Source organism: Dermacentor variabilis, chromosome 3, assembly GCF_050947875.1.
Source record: "Dermacentor variabilis isolate Ectoservices chromosome 3, ASM5094787v1, whole genome shotgun sequence".
Classification (NCBI taxonomy): Eukaryota; Metazoa; Arthropoda; class Arachnida; order Ixodida; family Ixodidae; genus Dermacentor; species Dermacentor variabilis.
This window is the reverse complement of record NC_134570.1, coordinates 60,638,196-60,664,639: the sequence shown is the minus strand read 5'-3', so window position 1 is coordinate 60,664,639 and position 26,444 is coordinate 60,638,196. Positions and strand designations below refer to the sequence as shown.

The following is a 26,444-nucleotide window of genomic DNA, read 5'->3' as shown; positions in this document are numbered from 1 at the left end:
TTCCGCAGCATGCCTGCCATGTGTTTTTATGTCACTGGCAGCTAAGCGCGCCCATGTCAGTTTCCGTCCCCTCAAAGTGGGCATGGCTATGTTATTGTCGCAAAATTGCCAATATTAACAATATTATTCATTACTGATACGGAAAAAACTTTCAATGCACGTAATGTACTCACAAGAAGAAAAATAATCGAATTCGGAGCGTTCGGCTTGCTCTGCCGACCGCCATTTTTGTTTTGGTGTCCCGCACGGACAGCAGCCTGCTTGTCATCCCGCAGCAAATGTGGGATGAAAAAAGAAAATGTTTCTTTTCGTGGGAAATTTAACCCACGTAATGATCGTACCCCTGGATTTTCGTCAATTCTTTTTTACAAGTGCAACCATTATGCGAGTAAATACGGTAATAACGCGACTAGGCAAATTGGTTGTCTAACAAAATATTGCATTACAAATGCAATACGCAGCGACTATGTATTTTTCTGAACACAGCAGGCAATTAAACTGCTTCACGACTCAGGCCAATAAAAGCAGACACAGTAGTAAAGCCACCAGGACATCTCCAGCCTCAAACACAAAGATCACACAAATATCGATGCACTAACCATCATTCCCATGGTAGCTGAACAGTTGCAGCGCCAGAGTTCTATTAGTTAATTTAGCAGGAAACTATGCCATACTTTACCCTTACTGGAGGTTTGCTCCGACTGATCCCTCCAAGGTACCTTCACAAATATAGTTCAGCAGGCAGAACTGTACCAAAGCTGCTTCATAAGAAGCAAGGCGCTAATAGCAACGCTCAAGTCTTACTAGTGCCATCTTAGGCCCCTCTTGGCCGTAAGCCTTTGTTGTCATATCACACAACCATTTTTCAATCAGATACACCACAGGAAAGGGTCACCAAAAAAGTATACTAAGTTAGAAGATTTTGAGCCACTGCACGCGCAAACCTGCGACGGAACATCTGTTACCGATTCCATTACATAGGAGTTCATTTACATGTTAAGCAAGCAGCAACACAGCAGCTTAATATATCTACTGGCGTTCCAGAGAACAGAGTGTGGTAGTGTGAATTGGCAAGGCTGTTAAGGCTAAACCCCATGAGCGCGATTTTGTGCGCGACGAGCGACGGATCGGTCCGTCGCGTAAACGGATCGCTCGTCGCTTGTCGCCCGGAAGTCGTAAACAATTTGTCGCTTGTCGCCCGGAAGAGCTATGAGCGACTAGCAAATAGCGCGAAGCCGGAACTGGATGTACATACCTCAAGTACTTCCGATTGTCGCACGCAACAAGCAAACGATTGAATTTTTATATGTGCAAAGAACCTACTGGAAGACCTTCAGAAATATTTCATGCAGCTTTTACAGTAAAACACATCAACTTAAGGGGGGACGCGGCACTCAAAAACCGAAAAATAGCGAAAAAGTTGATTTTTGAAAAACCATATTTTGGGGCTGTATGCCTCATAAACTACCTGTTCTGTAATTATCAGCACCTAATATAATTGCAAAGTACCAAAAAAAAGCTACTTTTGAGGCCACCACGGCCCACAAAACACTCACAAATGCCGGAAAGAAGTCAAACTTCGCGCAAGCACCATTCCCGGCCACTTAGCTTTGGCATCGACAAACATATGCGCATGTGTAAAATTGAGCAGACGACGAATAAGCTCGTTGCCAGCACTTTGGCGATTAATGTAAACTTCGCAATGTCAGGTACTCCCAATTTATGTCACTGAAAAGCTATCCACCTCTCTTGGCAGGATTCATGGAATCTGGAACTGTGTGATTGAAATCATGCAATATTAAATTACTGGGTTATATGATAAACATTCCTATTATTACAAATGGGACACAACCGTGCATACGCTTAACATTACTATGGGCCCCTAGATGCTGCATATTACCCAAGAGAACAAACATCACCCGAGAACTTGTGCCTTCACTCTGAAGATAAAAATGCGTGCCCTGATCCTGCACTTATTACGAGTTACACACGCAACTTTACCTTTAGACGCAGCAAATAAGCAGCAGCAAACTGGCAAAAGCACAAATTGGTAAGCAACACAAGAGTTTTTAGATCGCAGCGACTTCTTCAGTGACTTTGCTATTGTGAATTTCTGCTTTGGAAACTTGTTTGAATAGACTTGTTCGAAGCAGGTACCTCCTCGGTGGCGTTTCACAATCTGAAGACTTACAAGGGTGTGGCCAGACACCGGTGAACGGAACAAAAACTTCCGTAACATTGTAGAGAGATTTCAAATTTGTAAACTTTACTACATATCCAGGAGACATGGCTGGAAGCTTCTGCTCGTTATAAAACTGAGTGCACTTTAGAGTAAATTTCTTCCCCCCAACTCTGAACTAACAAAGTCCGGGTGTGCATCAGATTTTGATGCTGCTTTAGCATTGGCCGTAGGTCAGCAGAATCCCGTACACTCACTCGTGCTCACTCATCAATGTTTTCTCAGGCTCTGTACTCACACAATGTCATCAGCCCTTGCACAGGTTACCCATTTACACGTACACAAAGTGACTTCCACTTGCACTTACCAGTGCCCACAAACACTCATTCTAGCGTCGACCCCCAGTCTCTGGCAGTGAAGTCACAGAGCACATACACACTCACTCAAAATCACCATCGCAGACTTTAGTTCTTGCTTTGCGCCAACCACAGAAAGTATCGCTTCACATGTTTTCCCACAACGGAAGCTCGAGGTTGTGCTAGTACTATTCGCTTACCTGAGGTGGTGCTGCTTGAGGATTGGGAGGCTGTGGAGGCCCCTGTTGCACCTGCTGTGGCTGCCTCGCCTGGAAGTACGCCGGCCCCACGTGCTGCAGGAGTGGGGGGAAAGGGTCAAAGGAGCACGTGAAGTAAACAAAGCACAAAGCAGCAACTGAGCACCGAGCAACGACTAAAATCAAACAGCATAAATGGACCTCTGCAGGCACTGTGTACACAATAGACAACTTGCAAAATAGTGCATGCCCTCTATCGGGCGATAGCAACTTTTATTAGTGGATTTTGATGAAAATTGGTATATTAACAACATCTCTAATACTACTGTAGAAATTTCATAAAGATATCTTTAGAACTTTTTCATGTACATTTTTCTTCTGGCCTTGTTCCAAGCCTGATTGACTTAAATCACTTCTCAGCCAGCTCAGTTAGGCCGAGACTATTGCATTTGATGAGATATCAATAACACTCTTCACCACTAGCCAGTTGCTTATGCCGTCTTAAGGCAAAAAACCAGATACCGTATTTACACGATTGTAAGTCGACCCCTTTTTTAAAATTTGAAAGTCTGAAGTTGGGGGGTCGACTTACAATCGAAACCAAAACATGGCCCTGCCAAAAAAAGCCATACCAACGAGAGCTACAACGTAGTTACAATTTTATGTTTGCGCTATGGCCCTACCCGTATCTTTTCACTATCCCGCGTGTTTGTTCGCTTTTCGGAAGGGTTTTTCAACATTTTTGAGAGTCTTACAGTGCATGCGACACTCATGAGGGGGTGTCGATAGTTGATAAAAGCGCCGCTGTTCCCATTTGCGGCGGCACCCTCAGAACGGCGGCGCTCGCGGGGAGTATCGATAGTTCGTGGAAGAGCAGACACCGCTCGCGGGTTTCTCTTTCTCTGTTTAAAGGCATTAGTATTGGTTTGACTAACTTCTTGACGCGCTCCACTTCGGCTACGTGCTACTTCTACGCTTCCCCAGTCGTCATGAGTGCTGCAGGCCCACTAATCTTTCGGCACTCGTTCACAGCAGCGTTCAAGAGGGCTGCCATCCTTTATGCCGAAGAAACAAATCACTGCGCAGCGAGCCGCAATTTTGATGTTTCTAAACGGGTGGTGCGAGAGTGGTGACTGCAGCGAAGCGAAATTTTCACCCTGTGGCGGCAAGTGAGAAATTTCCCACGTGCCGAAGTCTGGACGCTTTCCGGAGCTGTAGGCTAAGCTTGCGGCGTACGTCGCTGAAATGCGTGATCGGTCCCTGCCATTGAAGTGCGACGTGGTCATGAAACAAGCCCGGACTTTCGCCTTAATTTTAAGGTTCTGCTCCGCCGTGAGTACGAGTGGCTGGCGGCAGAAGACTGCGAAATTACGTCAACCGGACCTGTCAAAAGAGCCTCCCTGCGTGTGGTTGGGTGCATTTGGCGTGGGCTGCTGTTCTGCAAGATGTCCTGGTGCGGTCGTTTGCCAAATTTGAAATTTCGTTGGACCACGATGCGCTGTGGGACCGCAGCAACGATGACGATGGCAGCACTAGTGAAGACGAGTAGTCCAGTGACCAATTCAGCTACTAATAAATTTTCGTTATCGAATGCGCCCTCGGGTTTCTTTTTTTTTTTTCCCGGTCAAGCGATATGGGGGGGTCGACTTACATTCGAGTCGACTTACAATCGTGTAAATACGGTAGTTGGCATAAATTTATGATGACCGATTCCACTTATAGAATACTTTTCTGATGCATGCACAGAATGTTTCTGCAAATAGCTTGATGAGCATGCCAAGCTATCGCATCACAAGCAAAAAAGCTGATGAAAAGAATGTTTAAAATGTATCGCAAACATCTATTTGCACAGGTGTTCAATGTTTCGAATACAAATAGAATATTGCACACACACTATTCATATTCGGAAATGAACTATTCGGAATTTTCGAATAGCTAATATAATCCAAAATTTTGCAACAACAGACTTTTAAAGCCGGGTTGCTCTTCTCTGTCTGACAAACAAAGTGTCGCAAAGTATCACAAACAAAACGACAACCAATTATTTGCAACAGGTCCTTCAAGTGTGCCTTCAGCACAGAAATTATTCAGCGGCTGTTTTTCTTACCACAACTTCACGTTTTTCAACAACCATTTATTTAGTACTTTTGGAAAGCTAGTCATTTCACAGGCAATCATTCTTGAAAAGCTCCTTGGCAACCAGGCCCAAAATGTTGAGAGGCTATTTGTGCAGTTTTAAAGACAATAAGTGAGCTTGTGTTTCGATGGTCAGTGATAGTTGGCTGTCTTTTTCACTAGTTTCTTTCCTTACCAAATGCACAGCGCCCGATTACAGAGAAATAAATATTCCTGCTGTAAATATATGGATCCTCGTCTGACTATTTGCATTCAAAAGAAGTTGGTATACCCCAACTCTGCCTAAAAACACTTTTGACTGGACCTCTGCAGAAAGTTTGAATATGCTTTAGACCACATCGTGCAGCAGGTTCACTTCTTTCATTGTATTTCTTTACCATGTTTCACATCCAGCATATCTGAAGTGACTGGATAAGCATTTCCCAAGTATTCCAGATGTAAAATAGTAATGTTCTCATATTTGGCGTCAAGGTCTACTTTCTGTAAATTCAAATATCACACTGAATAACTTTAATTCTTAGGCCATTCCGCAGTAGTACGCTTATCAGAATTCTGAAAATGCTAAGAATGTAGGGCATCTAAATTTTAAACGCACAGAAGGAGCATCTGAAGGACTTAGGTGAGCACGGTACAAACAGACTTGAGGAAACCAGGGTATCTTTAACAGAAGCAGGAGTGCATGCCAGTCTGAAAACTGGAAGTGTGGTTAACACGTTCACTCTGCATGATGATCCACATGTGGATCACTTCCGACATTCCTCTGGCGCACCGTGACACATCAGCCAGTCCCCATGAAATTGCACTCCTTTGAAACTTCCTGGAGCTACACAGGGTTGACGCCATGTTGAAGCAACGGATATTTTTACTCTGCAAAGGTATCGCTTTCACCCTGCAGGGAAGAAGAGCCAAACAGAAGTAATAGCCACCGTGACCCACAGTAAAGTGAACACGTTAAACCAGTTAAAAGTGACATCCACAAAGATGGTTGACTGAGAATGGGGCTCCAGCATTAGATTACATCCCAGATAGCTGTGGGGAATCCCACCACACAAACACACTGGGTAAATCTTCGAATGGCCACAGACGGCCGCCTGAAGCCTTGTGCTCACCATGGTGGCTGGGTGCTGTGGCTGGGGTGCCTGCTGGGGGGGACCCTGTCCCAGGGAGGCGGGACCCTGGGCCAGGTACAGCGCACCCGGTGGGGGAGGCTGCTGCCCCAGCGCTTGCTTGTTCATCTCATGGGCCCCGCCAGCGCTGCTCACGCCTCCTCTCGATAGCGACTGCACAGAAGCCGCATTTGCATCGAGGTTAGCCTACTGCCATTTTTTTTCTTTTAATAGCCCTAGCAACTATCACGCACAGAAAACAACATACAAAGCCTCTGTCAATTAAAACTTAGCACTCAAAGTGCAGCAGATTACCAATTAAAGCTGCAAGACAATGGACCTTTTTGCAATTATGCCAAGTACGTGCTGTGCCTAACTTCCCTCCCAGCTGCGCCCCCAAGTTGGGTTGCCATTACTGCAGAGTAAGCAATGCATCACGGCAGACAGCTGCTCTACAAACAGCTGCTATAAAGAGAATGGCTTTTGCTTCCGTTTTCCCATGGAATGATACCACAAACATCTATGGGAGTGGACTACTGCATTGTGCAGCAATTAGCTGTATAATTCATCATGGAAATTGCAGCAGCCCATTCTTCGAAGTCGGATAAAACCACTTGGTGCTTATAGTTAATTCACAAAGTTTTGTTGTCACGTGGAGGTTTGTAGCTTCAGTGATTTTGAGCCAGCTATGCTTTCACGTGCTTGTGGCAATAGCACCAGGATCTGGCCAATCTGCCGCATGCCAATTTTCATCAGAGTAGCGGTCCAGATGTCCCATGGTAAAAGCTGGCATGCCCATTTTGTCACCATCATTTTGTGAAGACTACTGTGTGTGCACATGCACGCTTCGAACAGTAACAACAAGACCCACTTTCAATAAAGCATCCCAGATAAACCAAGTACAATGTTATCACAAGAGAGTGCTGTTGTCACTGTCGCAAGTGCCAAAGCCAAAATAAGCAGCTTGCCTAACCAATTTAGTTCCAGTGACTATAACAAAAGGTCCATACACAGTGCAGACCTTCCATGCAATGTCCTTATGTCTCCCATATGTTGAATCGTATGCGTGAAAACGTTGTGGTACCTACACTGGACACTTACAGGCAGGCTATACGAAGGAGTCTTCAAGCGCCACAACTTTCTCGACAACAATCGAACTTAAGATGACAGGCATGTAAACAAGTGTTTACAATGTGGCAATGTTAGTACTATTAATACTTAATGTGCAAGAGGCAAATACTTACGTAGGCGTGTGGCAATCTGTAGTCTTCTGTGCTCAGCCAGCAACATGGGGAGGAGAGAGAGAGAAGGTATACAAGTTAGACATGAGCTATTAGGCCTTCTGTCAAGATCATTTCAAAAGCAAACTGCCTCGATGGACTATGTTAAATGTGAGACTAGTCCCCACACCACTGCAAATGAAATCTGCCAGATCAGTGACCTCATGTTTGTGCGAGTAGCCAGACACTTAAACCTTCCCAAGACCCAACACGAAACTTGCAACCAGTGAATCATTGAGCTGGTTCTTGTTTAGCCTAATGCGTTATAACAGACTTGAGAATGACTGCACTACATTTCGATGGAAGCAGCAACACTGCATGTGGCCATGCCATATGTAACCAAAGCATCCAGAGCATTTGCTGCAACAAATAAACATGAATGTGCTGGTCAATAGTTAATCGTAAGGAGAGTGCTGGCCATCTTTATTCCCATTTCATGTTACCAATTGTTGTGCCACACTGCGTGCCTATCATCAAGGAAACAGACGCTCCCCCCCCCCCCCCAAGGGTCCATTTCTCATCTTCGACCCCAAGTCGCACTACTAATGCACTGTGGTTTAATGCAATCTACATCTTCTATTCCACAGCAACAATCACACCTATCCCAAGAATATACGAGTAAGGTATACTGAGTCGGCATGAATTTAAGTTGAAAATGCAGTACAATTTAGATGAACATGAAGGAAGGGACATGAGCAGTGTTTGTGTGAGCAAGCGCTAATGTCAACGGTTCCATTGTTCCGTCTCAATCTGCAAGCTGCATTGAAGGTTTCAACAAGACCACAAAAATGCACTGTAATACCATTTCTTCTTACTCATGCAGTCAGAGGCAGTATACAAATTGAAAGAAAAAGTGCTTGCTAAGCCTTGCATAAGCCATCACCAGCACCACAACAAAAAAGATGCCTACGTACCACAAAAATCCTAATCAATTGCTTGACTCTTGGCTTGCACTAACCTCGTGGCAACATATACAAATGAAATTTATTACCCTTAGCCAAAAGCACAATTTAAGGACTTCTTAGGCACTCCATAAAACCAAACGGGGCTTCCAAGGCCTTAAATATGGCACTTGCACTATCACGGTTTGCCCTTACACTATCAAGGGGTTTAACTACCACTAAACATGCAGTTGAGTTCATATGCTTCCTAAATGATCATTTTTTTGCTTCATAAAACCAATCAGGTGACTTCAAGTAAATTTTGTCACATCTGGATCAGCTTCAACATTGACGCTTTACAACTAGTTCGGCAATTCTAAACCTATTGTAGCTGTCTGGTACCCTCCAATATAGCTACACTACAGTACTGTGTGCCAACAAAGACTGTACTGAAGAATCGGAGTACTTACCTCGAGAAACCTGCACTTGACTCTGTGTTCTGTGTTGTATACTGATTAAAGCAGTAGTCAAGGACAGCGTACAAAACATCGCAACACGAACACAGCAAGCACTGTCATGAGCACAATTATTGGCAGATCCAATTGGCAGCAACTTCTACTATGCAATTTTGACCCCACGGCAACTGTCACGCAAAATTCCAGCTGAGAAACCGACCAAGGCAGGGTTGAGCGTGATTAGAAATTGATGAAATGTTATAGGAAGAGATTTTGGAGAAAAGTAGAATGCGTCATGCAGATTTCCTTACGCACACAGTCGGCCATTTCTGGAAACGAAAAATACATATTCCCCTTTTAAAATGATGGTTACTGTGGAATTCACTGGGCAGCATCAAGACCAACTACAAAAAAATATTGGGCCCCATAAATAGCCTAGCTTCAAATAGTGCAAGTACATAGTAGCCTGAATGCAAAATTTACACTCTGAATTTAATTAGATATTTCACAAAACGCTCTCAAAATCGGACCTTGCCATCAAAGTTGGAAGAATAAAAGGCTGCACTGGAGTAAGAACACTACAAGCTATCCCGGCATCTGACAACTGCTACTGATTAGGAGGCACCCGCAATGTACCAATTGCATGCATCATCAACTGAAGTGCCATTTAAAGGGTGTTAAACTGAAAATTATACAATAAACTTTGCCACCATTGTTCCAAGAGTGCATATACACTTATAATCAATTTACCGAAGTAAAACTTCTTTGGAGGTCTCTGCGTTTGAGGTTGCTTAAATAGAGTGCGAGTTTTCGGCATGGCTAACTACACCCTATACCTAAAATCTTGCTATTCGTTTGAAACTAGGCTGGGAAACAATATGGCAGTTAAAAAGTGTGGTGTACATCAAAAGTACATCAACAAAAGTTCTTTAAAGAAATTCTCGGCCGCTGCTAACTTATTTGCATTCCAAGTCGCCAAGTTGTAGCAGGACCTGTTTCTCTTTTAAGATGGTGTTACAGCATGAACTGTACAATGAAGTTTGGTGCCTTTTCGCAGCTGCGCAATGTAAATCTACCTTCCATGTTTTGCACTCCTCTGTACTGACCCAAGTCGCTATCTTAGGCCGGAAGCAGCTGAAGCACATGGCTCAAGCCCAAAAACAGCAGCACCAATTCAAAAGAATGTGACTAGGCAGCTCCATGCATTCAAATATTTTCACTGCCCAACAACCTTACACAACAATCTTGTCACATGGAAAACTAAGGTTAGGGAATTACACGCACACTTGAGTAAATGTGCTGCATTATGATATTTAAGGCGCAATATTTAAGGCAAACTCATCCTGGACATTCTAGTCAGCTAATCATTTAAGAGCAGCTCGCTGCATTTTGTCACTAAAAGGCTTTATGCTGTTATGCAACAAGGAGCAAACCGGACATGTACAAGCTGTCGTTTCAGTTCCCAGCATGTCTACCAATATTTAACGGGTGTGATCAGCCAAAATAAACATCAGCAGTGGCTAATGATGAACGTTACTGGTGAAGCTTTGAAGCCAACAGGGCACAAAAATTAAAAACTCAAATGAAAGTGATAGGTCATACGTGTTTTATGGTTGGACTTGCTCTGCTACCCAAATTGACGCACGAGACAAGATGAAACATGAACTCTACGCTATTGCTAAAAATAAAAAACAGGAAATGTTCCCCTTTTCCATTAGTGCAAATGCTAGTCTGCAAAAGGATGCCCTGGGAGGAAACGAAATAGAAAATGAGAAGCAAAACCGGGGAGGGTGGGAGGGGGAAAGGGCGAATAGCTAGAAAACGAGCGATTTCCGTTGCCCTCCTCGTTTACGTACGCAAACTAGCCAGCGTGGCAGCAGATGTTGCACATCGTCGTGTCAACGTGACGTCACCGACGCAGCGAAATTCCGAGACATAACGGCCGGCCCTCGTAGGCACCTTTGAACATTCCTAATCCTAAAGGCTCTCTCGTGATATACAAATGCAAGGGGGAGGGGGGGGTGTAAAAGGCCTGCAAGCTGCCACTCGCCTCTGCGTTTCCTCCTCACCCTGGAACGAGGCACACGTAATCTTGGCCCACCACCACCCTTCCCACCCCCCACCGCCCGCACCACAGAAACGCAGGCCGCAACGGTTTCGTGTCTCGAAACCCTCAGGCATACTCGGGGTAGCCTGCCTCGGCACAAACGCGGGGGCCAGCGAAATAAACCAAACTGTAGGTAAAGGGGACGGGACTAAAGGAGGGAAAGGGCGGAAGTATCCAAATCCAGAGGATGCCTCCACCACGAGGAGCTGTCGGCCACGATGAAGAAGGCGCCGCCGCCGCCGCCGCTACTTTCGCCGACGTCGCCCTCGACGGGTACTGACACGAAGCCGCCGCCGGCGACGGGCGACGCCGTCGCCAGCCCCCGCCTCTTCCTAGCGTAGCGCATGGGCGCTGTCCGGTCGGGCCGCACGCAGTGGCGGCGACGGCATTGTACTGCTCGCCGCCAGCTCGCGGCTCTGAAGAACTGGCTCGCAGGACGTCACACACACACGCACGCCGATGGAATCGTTAGGGACGCACAATGCACACGCGCTCGCCTGCTTTCTACAGCAGCCGTGCATAAACCAACGCACGAATCGGCAGAGAGAGGGGACACGGGAGAGCAATCGCAATCTGCGCCAAACGGCGCGAGCGGCGGCGGCAGCAGCAGCAGCAGCAGGAGCGACGATCGTGACGTAGAGCAGAGAGCGATGACGTCAGGCGACGACGACGCTCCTGCTTCGACCGACGCTGCTCGCCCTGCCGTGAGGGGGAGGGAAAGAAAAAAAAAAAACAGCAGTTGTGAGAGCCCGCGCGGGCGGGAGGACCAGCGAGTTTCGGCGGCCTTCGAGGAATGCCATCTTTACACATCGCGTTCACCTTCCATCCTCCCCCCCACATCACCCACGCGGCACCCTCTCCGGCCGCAGTAGCCAATGCCGCGTCCGATGCTTTTTTTTTTTTTTCGTGAGGGAGAGTGGGGAGGGGTGTCTTGGTCGCCGGCTAGCGAGTGACCCGTTTCACGGGACGAAAGGGAGAGGACGAAAACCTTAGTGACGACGTCAGGGACCGCTGCGCCGCGTAGCGGCAAGACAGTGCCGCGGTTTTCTGCGTTGTTTTTTTTTTTTTTTTTGGGGGGGGGGTGTGACGAGCAATTTCGTTGCCGAATCAACCACCGTGGCAAATGAGTAGCAGAAAAAAAAAAGCTCCCCCCCCCGGGAGGGGGGAATAACACTTCGCGTTCGAAAACGGCGTGCCAAAAATCGCGGTCAGCGCATTTCCGACAGATGCGTTTACGCTCGGCCTTCCTCGGCACTGCTGACGTCGGAAGAATTTATTAAACCACTGCGGGCAACGCCACCGTGCTCGAACAACAATAATTGCTCCAAACACGGTCGACGCGCGGGTGGTCGCGTGTGGGAAAAAGAAAAAAAACGGCCGTGGTCAATGACAGCCGAGAACTTCCTCCATGCAGCAATAACCGGCAACAGATACAAATTGAAAACAATGCCCCCCCCCCCCCAACCTTTACCGCTTCCCACCATTCTGATATTTTCGACGAGGAAAAAACAGACGAGACTGCGCGGTTGGCCAGGGTGCGGGTGGTCGCGCAATTTAAGGAAGATTAAACGAATTTACAATGACTACCCCTCGCCACTGTCATACATGCGTCTTTTTAGCTTATTAGCGCAGGAACTTCAAATAGCTATGTGTCGCCACTTAAGCCCAATAATAAGTACCCAAGCGCAAGGAGACGCTAAGGAATTGTAGTGCGCCATGTACACATATAACAGCACCGTTACGAATAGGCTACCCCAAGCTGAGCATGCGCGGATAACGTTATTTGGCGTAACGCTGTAAAGACAGTGGTAGAACCGCAATTCTGCGCTGAAGTACGGTTATAAACATACGCTATCGGAATTCGAAATAGGTCAATCACACGAGTGAAAGGCTTCACAAGTTCCGAAAAACACCACAGCCAAAAGCGGATCGCGACAAGCCCACCCTCTCACTTCCCCCGCACAAGATCCGCCCCATGACGTCACAAATCATCTGACAGCATCTTCGGGGCCAATAAATGAAAACTAACAGCTATAGGCGACGACCATTTACACAACAGACTGACTAATAAGAATGCCAAGTTTTGTTCTAGACACGCTTTGATAATGATCGAAGTCTCGAGACAACCGGACGAAAAGGTGTCAACAACGAAAACGAGCAAGGAGAGGCGTAAGAAAGCTTTAAAAAAAAGAATGGATGCCGTAGATGAACATAACGTATAAACCCCATGCAAGCGATCTTGCACGTGACAGCGACAAGCGACGCGATGGAGATGGCTGTCGCGTTCGCTCGTCGCCTACAAGTCGTACCCCATGCGAGCGACGACTTCGCGCGACGTCTACCCGGTGTTGCCGGTATGAGGGCGGCAATATAGGCGCCGAAACTAGCGTGACGCGTGCTTTATCAACTTCATGTGTTTTACTGTAAAAAGCTGCTTAAAATATTTCTGAAGGTCTTCCAGTAGGTTCCTTGCACGTATAAAAATTCAATCGTCAAACGGAAGTATACTTGTTACGTACATACAGTTCCGGCTTCGCGCTATTCACTAGTCGCTCATAGCACTTCCGGGCAAATTCGAGATTTGCAGAAACAAGCTATTGCGCGACAAGATCGAGCGATCGTGTTCACACGACGGCCCGGTCCGTCGCTCCTCGCTGTCGCGCACAAAATCGCGCTCATGGGGTTTAGCCTTAAAGAATTCAGCTAAGACAAAGACCGACCGCTCGGGAAGCACATTTCAATCATAATGTTGCACGAAGTGTTTTGCCTCGGCCCGGACAACTGACTGCAAGAAGAGCCGAGCAGAACCGGCCAATGCGGACGACGCGAGAAATAGCCCGGTAACCACCGACGAAGATTGCCAATGTAGGCGAAGTAGCCCGAACGAGCGGAACGTTTTCTCTGCCGAGCGCTCCACTACCGCATCTAAACCTTCAGGCACATTAGAGCTCACGCGAAATAGCAGGCGCGCATTACAGAGCTATAAAGTTGGCGTCCGGCGACGAGCACGCAAGTCGGCAAGGCGAGCGCCTTTATCGGAAGCCCGACCACGAAAACGTGCGGAAGAGGCAAAGAATGGTCGTTCCGTTTAAAAATCCCGGCCACCGAGCTGTACCGGAGGCTCGCCATTCATTCGGGAAAACTCAAAATTCCGCCGTATAAGCTTCGTTAACGTGAACTCGACGCACCCGCCGTGGTTGCTCAGTGGCTAATGGTGCTGGGCTGCTGAGCACGAGGTCGCGGGATCGAATCCCGGCCACGGCGGCCGCATTTCGATAGGGGGCGAAAACACCCGAGGTGCACGTTAAAGAACCCCCAGGTGGTCGAAAATTCCGAAGTCTTCCGCTACGGCGTGCCTCACAACCAGAAAGTGACAACTTGGCACGTAAGAACCCCGTAATTTTAACCTGAACTCGACGCGGTCGAATTGACCCAAGCGCTCCCTGACCACGTTTACGAGCGTCTCGCCAAGCGAATCGACCAAACTCGACGGTGGCTCGGCCCTACGAGCCGGCGTTTTACTCGACGAAAGACCTTCAGCCCGACAAAGCCGACTCGACCCACCTTTGTTAGGTTGACGCCGTTCTATCAAATGACGCCGTTCTATCGATCTTATTAATGTCTAGTTAACATTGTTTCTTTATCGGTAAAGATGGACTACACTTTGATCTTCATTTTTCTGCTCTATAAATGAACGGATTACCGCGAAATTGAAGTTAAGAGAAATAGTTTTGAAAAACACTTTACCAGTCTCAACTCGGGGTCCCACCCCTCAGGGGCTTTGTGAACATTCTCCACGCGGACACTGATCCACTCTGCCCAGATCGCGGCACTGAATTTCGCTCATTAAGTCGCATGCCCTGGCAGTGCCCTGTGTTACGGGACTTTAACCGAGAAGAAGACTGGACGAAGGCCGCCACAGACCCGAAACGAGACGTCCACAGCTCCTGGCTGTCCAGAGGGCCCGTGAACGAGCGCAGAGGCATTGCCTGTCTGTTCCGACATCTGACTAGCCAACGGCTGGGTAGGGACCTACCTAGCAAGGCCCCCTGCCTCGCTCCTCAGGACCCCAATAAAGTCGTTTACTACTACTACTACTACTTCTACTACTACTACTACCGGTATCAACTGATCCTATTTTTACTCAGCGTCCCTTAGAAACGCCACGCGCGAGTCACCGGAACACGCGCCGAAAGTGAAACTCCTTCCTCCCAATCAGAGGGAGGAACGAAAAAAAAAGCACGCACTGCTGTCGTTCAAAAAAGAGGGCAGGTGGTACGTACCGCTCTCTCTCTCTCTCCAACAAACTCTCTCGGCGTCCGGAGGAAGCTTTCCCGGCGGCAAGGCAAGCAACTACGCAGCGTCCGAAAAAATGTAAACAAGCTGCTGCTGCCGCCGCCGCCGCGCAGCAAAACACCAGGGCGTTGTCGTCAGCAACGGGTTAAACGACCGGGCCGGCACTGCTTGCGCGCCAACGAGCGCGCGAAGCGATGTGTCAATCGGTCTCACTGCCGCTGTCAACACACGACCGAGGCGCACTTCGCCACCCGACGCCGTCCTCCTCTCTCTCGAAACTAGTTTGTGCTCCGCGCCATCTTGCAAGAAAGGACCATCTCAAAAGTAGTTCCCCGCAGCACACCACCCTGGAGCGTACAGGAGGTTGTGATGCATATGTATTGTGCCCGCAACAAACAACGGTTCCTATTACTTTGCAGGGAGGCCTAGTGGGGTATAGTTGGCGGTTAATCGTAAATCAACGGCACAATGGTCGACGTAAACAGGACGCCGACGGTCGCCGAGATGCTTGCCCCGATTGCTGCTTGAACAGAAAGCACGTCTTCACATCTTGCGTCGCATTCCGGTTTACAACGACAGTGGCTTCGTGTTAACGTACATTCATTCTGTATAGAAGAGCTCCTTGCTTAAATAAAATTTCCAGTTGCTAGTAGCGCTTTTCCATCATGAAGAAACAAGTTCGGCGCATATAATAGATGGCTTTTAAGGTTAGTAGGGAGCTTTAGGTTAGGGGACGCAAGCCGCTTGTGCACGCAACTAAAGGCCACTGTACTGCGCATGCGCAGACTCCTACGCCTTCGTCTGCGCAGATCCGTCGCTCCTAGTTTTTGCGTACGCAAGCAGATTGCGTCCCAATGTACGTTGAGAGGCTTGCGTTCCCCAATCCAGAACTCTACTACGACAGCTATCTCTGAAGTGTCTAATTGCACAGTCTTAGATCAGGGTGTCCAAGCGATGGGTAGACAGCGCCCGTCTGCGTCCCGTTCACTTACTGAAACACGCTATGACACGCACTGCTGTGATGCGACAATAAATCATTTAACGGGCGTCGGGAGAAGCAGACGACAGTGCGCGACCGATACGCAAAATCTCGACGCCAATGGCCCTCCCCATCTCCCGACCTCTCTACAGTGCTGCGGTTAACTACTACGAGGTGGAGCGCGGTGCGACGAGAAAGTACCGGTCACGTGCTCCGCCAATCCAGCAAAACGAAGGAAAAGTTTCCAGGAGACGGGCGGCCTGCCGAGTCTCAACTACCCGCCGAACGCTGGGCGCCGCTAATCCCTCCCGTCGCCCCCTTCACCGAAAAAAACCTGTGCAGGGTCGGAGACGAAGGCACTTAGCGGCGGACAATGGGCAAGCCCTTTCTGCTTCTCGCGATTCTTCCCGAACTGCCCGGGGAGAACACAGCGAAGTGCGCAGTTGCCGGCGCAGCGAGAGGAAGAATTCATAGAAAAAGAGAGAGAACAGGAAAGGGCGGCGTGAGGGAAAGCAGCGGGGCTTCCTCGAAATACGCCCCTAAAAGGCGCTGTTGCTACTGCCACTCAAATGCGTTGACCGGAGCTAGTGCGTTGGCTTCGGCACCGCAAAATAACGCGAAGACGAAGGGCCAGCCAGTCCGAAGGCGACAACACGGCTCCTCCTCGAGATTGGACCGCGCTCCGCCAGCCTAGGGAACAATCGATGCTGGAACGTCGCAGAAGTCACGTATGCCCTCCCCCCCTCTCTCTCTCTCTATCCGGCTCTTCCCACACAACCGCACCAAACGGGATAGAAGGTTCGCTCGAGGTGCGATTTCTATTAACTCTGCCAGGAAGGCCCTAGCAGCATTTAAGGCTGGTAATGCACGGTACGGATCGGATAGCACGTTGCTCCCACCGAGTATTTGATTTAATAGCATTTATTACGATGAAGACCTAACACTCGGTCGCGGGTTCCGAAACTGCCCAATGGTGGGGGGGGGGGGGGGAGGAGGGCTAACGAGGGACGTCGTGAATGTTAGCTCCGGATGAATTTCTCGCCACTAGGTCTTTCACGAGCACACAAAGCACGGTACACGAACATTATCGCGTTTCGACCTCAGCCCACTCACCGAAACGATCGGGATTCGAACTCGCGACCATAGTCACAACGCCATGATCACTGAGCCGCGAGGGCGAGCCACAATGTATTCCAACAAAGGCAAATAGTCAACGCCGGTAACGGCTGAAGTCGCTCCCCCATTGCGCCCACTTTAATTATTTAAAAAGTTGAGTTTTAGTAGCAGCGCGCGCCAAAAATCCTGCAGAGACCAGCACGAGCGGCGCTTCAAGGTACGAACCAGTCGCGTACACCTACTAGCGAAGAGGTAGTGACAAAATTTTCACGCCCTCGAAGTCGGGGCGAATGGTCGTCCTTCGTATGAATCGGGGAACGACCGCGCACCGGGGGGGGGGGAGGGGGGGGGGCACAGTTCGTTGACACGTGCGCAGCCCTCCTCCTCCCACGAAAAAAAAAGCCTCCGTGCAGAGGCGCTGAGTACGCAGCAGCAGTAGCAGACGACGCGCAGACGACCGCCGCTGACTGCGCAACGCGGGGCAGCGCCCCGATGCAGGGGACGACGCAGGATACAAAACGCAGCAAACACCCCCGAGTGTCCGCAACTACGGCCCAAGAGTTGCAGCGTTCACGGGAGGAGACGCGAGGTGAAAAAAAAAAATAATAATAACGACGCCATCCACCTAACTGAAGCGGAGCACCTAGAGAAGTCTCTTGTCTCCTCAAAAAAAAAAAAAAAAAAGTTCGCCGGTAGTCTTCGCAAACGGAAAGCTTACGCAGTGTAGCGAAAATGAGGGAGCTACCGCAGTTAAGTAAACGCCACGCAATAGTCGATGCTCACGCCAGCCCGACCCAAAACAATAGAAATACGCTTCCCACGTCAAGCTTCTGGAGCGATTTTGCATCGGCTCTTTGTCGTCAACCGGAGAGACCTCGCTCACCCAAGTAGAAAGACCAGGCAGACCCCGCAAGCTTTCGAAACGAGGCTCGCGATTACAAAGCAAGGTATGGGGGAGAGTTGGGATGAGGGGCGAAGCAAACGGCGCCTTCGCGAGCGACGTAGCCCGAAAAGTGGTTCTTTATGAAGAAGGGAAAGAAAGGGTGGCACTCAGGGAGCCCGACTCGGCGCGCCAAGGCCCGACGAAGAGAGCAACATGCTTCGCAAGCGGCGGCAGCCGCCCGCGTCGGATCAGTCGCGAGACAGGCACGTGCGGTGCACGTGGCGAAAGCGGCAGAGAGTAGCGGGGAGGGCCGACGAGCCTCGCCCGTCACGGGACCGCGTCGATTGGGCGAAGCTAACGCGCCTGGTAACGCAGTCATCACTTGGCAACTCTCCACGGTGTTGAAAGTGAGGCCCCCCTAGTAGAAGGCCGACACTTGGGCGCTAATTCGAAAGACGCGGCTCTCGACAGCGACTTAAAAAAAATGGGGCGGTTGAATTGCTTCTCTTCCGAAAAAAAAAAAGTAAAACACTGCCGCTAATGCACAAAGTGAACACCACTGTCGAGCAGGTGCTTAAATAAAGGTACCACATTAAAAGGCCCGTACCAATAATTTAAGATTTGTCTAGCTTTTTGCAGATGCTTCCGAGAAGTCAACAAAAAAAATTTGAGGTGCCAGTTTAACAACCCTACGTGGTCCCCGGCCGTCGACAGCAGCGGGGTAAGCCAAAAACTTCGCTACCCCGGCCCCACCCCCTCACAGGATGTTCCCGGCGAGTCGCGTCTCCGGAAAGAAGCCATCCCACACAAGACGACCGGAAAAAAAGCGCACACCACGATTGTTTAATATTGGTGGTGGTGGTGGGGGGGGGGGGGCTCACTCTACCACCCCGGGAAATTCGAGGGGCGTACGCGAATGCCAACACGCACACTGGGTGAACAGGAGAAGGAGATTGAGAGAGAGAGAGAGAGAGAAGGAGATTTGAACAGGGCACGGCAACGTGCAGCGAAGATCGGCGAGAGGAGGGAAAGCACAGCACTACCGCGACGCGCCCGCGTGGTTTTGTGCGCGCGTTCGGAAACCGCGTTCGGAGGCCGCAGCGACGAACGCCTTCAGGCGCTGGGCAAGAGGCGCGAGCGACACGGCCACCACCGCCACCAGAAAAAGTACGCAGTCCGCGCGCGCGCTTCAAAGGTCAACGCATTCCACCGACGGCCTTTCCCTCTCGCTCACTCTTCCCTTCGTTGCTTTGTCCGCGTACTGCGCAGAAGAGCGCGCATGCGTGCGTCGCAGAGACGCCGCACTCAAAAGGCGACGCGAAACGCGCGTTTGAAAGTTAACAGTAAATTCGCGCTCGCACGCGTGCATATGCGCCAAGTGACTTCGGTGGATTACGACGCAAGCATGGGAGACACGATGGAACACGTTGACGTCGTGTGTTCACCTAGTGGACACGTCTATTTCGTCCGCCGCCGGGGGAGGGGGCATTCTGTAAGAGTCCACCTAGTGGACTTTCCATTTCAACCGCCGCTGATTGGCCGGGGCCACTCGTCTCCTCCTCGCTTGCACATCTCCATCCAATCAGCAAAGGCCGAAATGGACAGTCCACTAGGTGGACTCTTACAGAATACCCCTCCTGCTGAAGTGCTCATTGGCTGGGCCCGTGTGCTGTGCATTGGGTGCACGTTACAGAATCTCAGGGTAGTCGAAAATTTTGTCACTACCTCTCAGTCCTCCCCTACGGCGTGCCTCATAATCAGATCGTGGTACTCGCACGTAAAACCCCAGAATCATTCACCAATCGATCAGACGACACTAAGGAAGCGGTCGCATGCCGAATCAACACTTCTGTGACCGCCGCGGTAGGTAGCTCGACGGCTGTGGAATTTGCTCGAGGTCGTGGGTTCAATCCCGACCATGGCACCCGACGGCAGCGAAACACGTGAGCGCTAGTGCACTAAAGATTTAGGCGGACGTTAATGAACACCAGGGAGTCAAAGTTAATCCGGACTCCGCCACTATGACGTGCCTCGTAATCCGATCGCGGTTTTGGCACGATAATTTCGATCTAGTTGGGGTACAATCAACGTTAAAATTTAGTTCAGTTAAAGCTTGACACTTCTACCACGACGCGATGTGCCATGAGAGTGAATGACAATGCTCAACCATCTCAGAGATTATGAACAATGGCGCACAACAACGCCTCAAGCAAACACGTCTCCCTGTGTGTTTGTTCCCTGTACCACGCAGACGAAAAGCAGTCGTGCGCCCAAGGCAACGTTTAACATCGACTCACCATTCTCGTATTGATATTAGTCATCGCCGCTCATTATGGTCAATCAAAGCAACATCATAGAAAGCTTCGCTTACATCGATTCCCACGGTGCGTAGGATCCGCATATTACTTTTTCCCCGCCTGCCATGCAGAGTAACGAAAACGTGCTACGGGCGTTACCCCCAACGAACGGACGTCAAAGCAACTAAATTCCGCGGCGAACGCAGGCTCTCTAGAATGCGTGGGCAAGTTTTAAAACGTAGGCGTGTGCCGAAATGTCGCAAAGCTTCCTCTATAAGGTCTGCCTCTCTAATGCACCATGTTCGCTACGCCCTGGGTACGAGTAAGTTCAAATAGTCGCGTGAACGTCTTCGTGTCTACTGCTACTACTGGCAGTTGCAGACAGGGGGATAATCTACCTAAAATCGCGGAGTCCTTACCCGGCGGCTAATGGCCTTCCGCAACTTGAGATCGAGGTCGCAGGTGCGATCCTCACCGCGGTGGCCGCATTATTTTATGGCGGCGAAATACAAAAAAAAAAATCGTGTACTAGGATTTAAGCAGACGTTAAAGAATCCCGGAGTTAAAAAAGAAACCGAAGAATCGATCCGAAGCACCCCCCCCCCCCCCCCCACGGCGTGCCGCAATCACATAGTGGTTTTGGCACATGAAGCCCGAGAATTTAACTTAATTTTTTAATGCGCAGTTTAAGTGCAACGAACGAGTTTACCAGACAACGCAAAGGCGCGGCAACAAAACTTGAGGATTGCTTCATTATTTATTTTATTTTCTCGACGACTCGGCCTCTTCCAAGCTACGATGCTTGCCAGCACAGGCTGCGGCTAAAAGCGCCCCTACGAGAACGCGACAGAACGTGTCGGCAGCGTAAAATGTCCGCCGCTTGACTTTGCCTCGAAGGCAAAGAAAAGAGTCGGCTTACGTTTCCAGCCGGTCTACTTTAGTGGGTCGGCAAAGGCGGAAGTAGCCGCAATACGGCCACTAGCTTTTTTTTTTTTTAACCAAACCGAGTGCCCGCACGGAAATGCGCGAAGTCCCTGCACTACGGAAATATATAAAAAAAAAAGAGGATCTTTTTGTTTTTAAATAACGCCCCAAGGATTCACTAAGTTCGCGATGCTCCACAGAACCGGCTGCCCGCCATCACATGTGTTGAATAAAACTGACTAATAAAAAAACGCCCGCAAAAAGAAAGAAGTGAATGCACGTATGGGGCGCGCATTCAACAGGTGGGAGGTCACATTGCCTTATTTAAAACGACCGTTGTTTGTGGCGCACTTGAGGTCCGCCAGATGCGCAGCGCCGTGAACAAGTTTGAACAGCAACAGGAAAAAAGAAAATAACCACAGCATTCACACAGAATTACACGTCAGCACAATGCCCGAGAAAAGCGGGAGACGTGTGCAAGGCAACCAGGTATAATAATTATACCCTTACAAGGGCTTACCTAACGACAGCCGATTTATGCAAACTAGCGCTAGTTTCCCGCGAATTACAGAGCCAGTCGAGCAGCTTTCCGCAAGAAAACGCGCACGCGCACTTCTTGGAAGCGGTTATCGACCAGGGAAATCGGAACTATAGCTCCACCGCAACAATGTGTCCAGACGGCAATCAAATAAATAATACATTACGTTCGAAGCGCGGAAACTACGCGACGCGAAGCCCGAATAACTTTGACTACCTGTTTCTTTATCGTTCACCCCAAAACTGCACGTTTTTTTTTATTATTATCATTACTATTATCTCATTCCACCCATCTGGCGGCCACACGTCCACCGAAGGCGGTAACGACTCGACCAGGAATCGGGCGTCGATTTCAGGCGTGACGCAAGCGCGTTCGCCTGCTGCAAGGAACGAGGAAAACTTGGGCCGTTTTCCCCCCCATCCGACGACTGTCATCGCGCCAATGGCGAGAGAGAAAAGAACTGGTGGAGCCAAGCGTTTCCCACGACCAGGCTTCAATTAGACCTGCGAGCAGAACGAGTTTTGCTGGCAGCAAAGCGCGGTTAATGCAGTCGGCGTTGTAAGAAAGCTCCGGTACAACATAATAACGGCTGCACCCGCGCAAAAGCGGCACCCAGAACTTTGAAGAAAAAAAGAAATCCCCCAGAAGTATACTTAAAAAAAGTACCCGTTGCATAAGTCGCACCCTTGATTTTCTTTTAGAAGGTTGGAAGTGTTATCTGTTGTGTGGCGCGAGACCTCCGGTATTTTTTTTTATTTATTCATTTATATTTTTAATTCGGTGGCAAAACAACGCAGCCGTGTCGAGTTTTGTCCCGAGTTTACGGCGCCTACAGGTGAGCAAGAGTACAGCCTTCGAGAGGCTGCCGTCGCTGATCTGTGTGGCGTCACCATTTATTCCAGCCAGCAAGTGACGCGCTATGGGAATAGCCAATAATAGCCAGAGCCAGTACAAGCGGGCACTGTAGTTCAATAAAGGCAAGTACCACCGAAAACATTGAAGAATAAAAAAGAAATCGTCTACTCCGTGTAACCCCAATCTGAATATGAACCCCAAGTCTCGGGGGAAAAACCCGCGGCCATTACACAAGTATATACAATATCTTAATTTTGGATATGTGCCGCTTGAAGGATAATCTATCGTTCATTTTTCTCCTACGCGACAAAGGAAATGTCAGGATTCCAAGAGCAATCGCCACATTTAAGAAAAGCAGACGCCCAACCGCGAGATTAATGCAAATGTACAACACGCACCACAGTTCCAACAGAAACAGCCCCTCCCTCTCTAAGGCAAGTTTTTACGATTGGAGAAGGGCAATCGCACGAATGGAAAACATTACACCGGTTTTGCCGAAGCAAACGTTCCCACAAACAGGAAACCCCGAAGCAGAACCACCTGCTACAGGAAAAGAAAGCATCCGCATTTACCCATAATGACCATTCGATGCGAAGACCAAATCGAACAGGACCGTAGCCAATTCGATATTCGACGTGGAATAGTCGCGCACTCCTAAAACGCGCCCACCACCCCGCAGTTCGCGAGAACCCACTCGACGGCGGGTAAAATGCTGCGGCCTCCCTCGACGAGTTTCGGCGCCAACGATCTACTGCCCACACTCTTACATTTCAACTGAATTTTCGCTTCGATTGCCGGGTGCGTAGGTGGAATACGCAAGTACAAAAGGCAACACGTCGCAGACTGGCAGCGCTCTGCTATTTTCGGAATCCTGAAATTGGTTGCTGTCTCAGCGCAAACCCTGCCAATCCAGCCTCGGAGCCTGGATGATCTACGGAGAGGTCGGGCGCCATTTAACTATGAAAAAAAAAAAAAAAAAAAAAGAGTTCGCCGAAGTGACGTCAAAGGCGACGAGACCTTCTGCAGGACAAGCAACTGCCCGATTTTTGAAAAATCGCCAATTTCTAAAGGTGTCAACGCGAAGAATTAAATGGACACTAAGGCGAAACAATAAATCAGTTTATACTCATAAATCATTGTTTGAGAACTCTGCAGGCAGTCATTACAACTTGACAGTTGTAAGTATCCGTGACCCCCTCCCCCCCTTCCCCAGACACAAAAGCATCGCAACACTGCAGCGCTTGCCCTCCTACTAACACGGTACAGCCAAGAGGCGAGAGATTGGGAGAGGGTGTATAGGCAGGGAGAGGACACAGAATGGGTACAACCGCCGTAGCCACGAAACGAGTGAATGACAGCCTTGCCACTCTTCGCCCGCAGTTCTCATACATGGGGGAAAGAGGGGAGTATAGGGAAAAGGTGACGTATAATAGGGCAAGGAAACGGTGCTACTACTGGACACGACAGCGGACAGCTGGATGACTTCAAAATCAAGGTTCCGTGCAGCACGTCCCCGCTATAACTGAAAGATAAAACACCGTGCAAATTTCTGAAGCGGACAACTGTTGCAGGGCGTGCAGAAGCATAGGCGCATTAAAGCACCGTAGCATCCAGGCGATGTCACGGAAGCGGTCGCACGCCAAATCAAAATAGTGCGCCCTCCGTGGTAGCTCTGCGGCAATGGCATTGCTCGAGGTCGCGGGTTCGATCCCCGACCGGAGCGATAAGAAATCAAGAACGCTCCTGTACTTGATTTGAATTCCAATGGCAGATCGCGAGCGCTGGGTCAGGTCACAAACGGAGCGCGTCGTTCCGACTGAAACTCTTCGAATCTGCGAATGGAATGCGTGCGCTCTCGCAGGAGCTAAGTACTTAGTGCAGGGAAATCATGCGAGAGGGCGCTAGACTAGAGGTGGATCGGGTGCTGTGCTGTGGATGAAGCTGTGCATAGTGATATGGGGCTGGACTAGTTTTGAAGTGAGGGAAGCTCGCAGTAAAATGAGTATGAAGAACGGCTGAGGAATATGGAAGAAAATAAATGGACTGGGAGAGTGTTCAGGTATCTGCACAGGAAAAACATTGACTCACAGTGGAGGAAAAGAACTAGGAAGCTTACCAGCAAGTATGCGGCCTGTTGGGTGCGCAACACAGCAACAAAGAAGGTCAAGTGGAAAGTCAGAGGGGCTGAAATAATCTCATGGGTGGCGGCAATGGCAGTTCGAAATAGGGGATAAGAAAATTTGGGTGTGGCAGTTCAGTTTTTTTTTTCTTTCTTTATTGTTTAACCTAGGTGGGAAATTAGGCAGTATATTAGCAAGAGCTTGGTGGCGCAACCCACCAAGGGGGACGCTCATAACATCCATCCATCGCGTAGGCCTCATCATCACCATCATCTGGATCATCATGGCATTCCGTGCGTTTTTCTTCCGCATAGGAAGAATCATCACTGGACTTGGGAACTTCTAGTGTCCGAGTCGGAGCTGTCACTATCCAGGAGCGTGAACAAAAACGTACGGCGCGACGTGGAGTCCATGTTTTCCACGACGTCCATAGCTGCCCGCGACCGGAAACAAGCGCCCGTGACAGGAAGCAGAGGCGGGTGAAGGAAACACACGTCACGCGAACTTCCGGTCAAATCTGCCGATTTCGGCGGAGCAAATATTTGTGCTCCGCGGAGCCACGCAGAATGGTGGCTGGTCCCAATCTGCCACGGGAACACACAACTGACGCTCTCATTCTGCCATTGGAATAGGATTGATCCATACAGAGCAGAACAACGATCTGGATCAACTATTAGCATTCAACATTAAGTTCAGGTGCTCGTTAAAGAACCCCAGGAGGGGGGGTAAACATGAATCCGCGGTCCGCCACTACGGCGTGCCTCATAATCCGATTGTGGTTATGGCACGCGCAGACCTACAATTAAAATAAGTTCGGCACTTCTGCCACGATCCGATGTGCCGTGCGAGACAGTTCTAACTTTCCCAGCAGCTCATGAACCAATGGCGCAAAAACAACGCCTCAAGCAAACACGTCTCGTTGTGTGCTCTGTGTACAACGCAAACAGCAGCGGTGCACGCAAAGTAACGTGTACCATCAACTCACCACTCTCGCATTGTACTAAACGCTGGAGAAATCAAACATCAGCCGTCGAGAGCACCGCTTATCATCGTTAATCAAACAAAACAGCACAGATGGCTTCGGTTACGTCGATTCGCACAGTGCGCGGGATCCGCATAATTTGTTTCTCAGCTCACCGTAGAGCGAGGCGTCTGGCAGTCATTTTGTAGTACCAACGTTCTGACTGCTAAAAGAATTAGACAGACCCAATAAGCGCCCATATGTGCACTTGTTACAGTTATTACGTGTGCGGCAACTGCGATGGCGCCGCACGGAGGACTAAAAGCGCAACCGCGCGATACCTATCGCCTAGTGCAGTCATCCAGCGAGAACAATGACGCGACACAATCAGCGCTCTGTTCCTTTATCTAGCCGGCTCGGCTTGTTTCTTCCTTTCTATGTTGCGCTGTACCAGTTTTAGAATGCAATACCAACTCGCCCAATCTTCAACGCTAGTGAAAAAAAAAAAGTTCTTAAGGTGCACAGGTTAAAAACGCGTCACAAGATGGCGCCACTGCAGCACACACACACACACACACACACACACACACACGTTATATCTTATATCTCCACCGAAAAGTTTAAACTAACTCGGTCGACGGCCTGGCTTTCTGCTGTCTAGATTGCGGCGTCGCCTCGACGACTTTGCTACGACTAACAGCACGTGCCTGACACAGTCCGGAGAGTACGACGCAAAAATGGCGGCCCCCATCCTGCCTTTGTGTGAGAAGGCACGTGA

The 26,444-nt window shown here is 49.3% G+C and overlaps 1 protein-coding gene across 3 annotated transcripts in view; it reads right to left on the bottom strand.

Annotated features, from left to right (window-relative positions):
* Nucleotides 1-26,444, bottom strand: part of LOC142575727 (eukaryotic translation initiation factor 4 gamma 3-like) — a 136,279-nt gene that overhangs the window by 90,594 nt on the left and 19,241 nt on the right. The window contains exons 1-5 of one of the 3 annotated variants that reach the window (XM_075685314.1): nucleotides 10,889-11,254; nucleotides 8,606-8,646; nucleotides 7,219-7,244; nucleotides 5,978-6,148; nucleotides 2,736-2,828 (exon numbers count right to left, since the gene is read on the bottom strand). In XM_075685314.1, coding sequence (XP_075541429.1) covers nucleotides 2,736-2,828; nucleotides 5,978-6,148; nucleotides 7,219-7,244; nucleotides 8,606-8,646; nucleotides 10,889-11,043 — 486 coding nt within the window. In that variant the 5' untranslated portion in view covers nucleotides 11,044-11,254. Of the gene's footprint in view, nucleotides 1-2,735; nucleotides 2,829-5,977; nucleotides 6,149-7,218; nucleotides 7,245-8,605; nucleotides 8,647-10,888; nucleotides 11,255-26,444 lie in introns of those variants that run through there. The other 2 variants (XM_075685316.1, XM_075685315.1) reach the window with 2 other exon arrangements.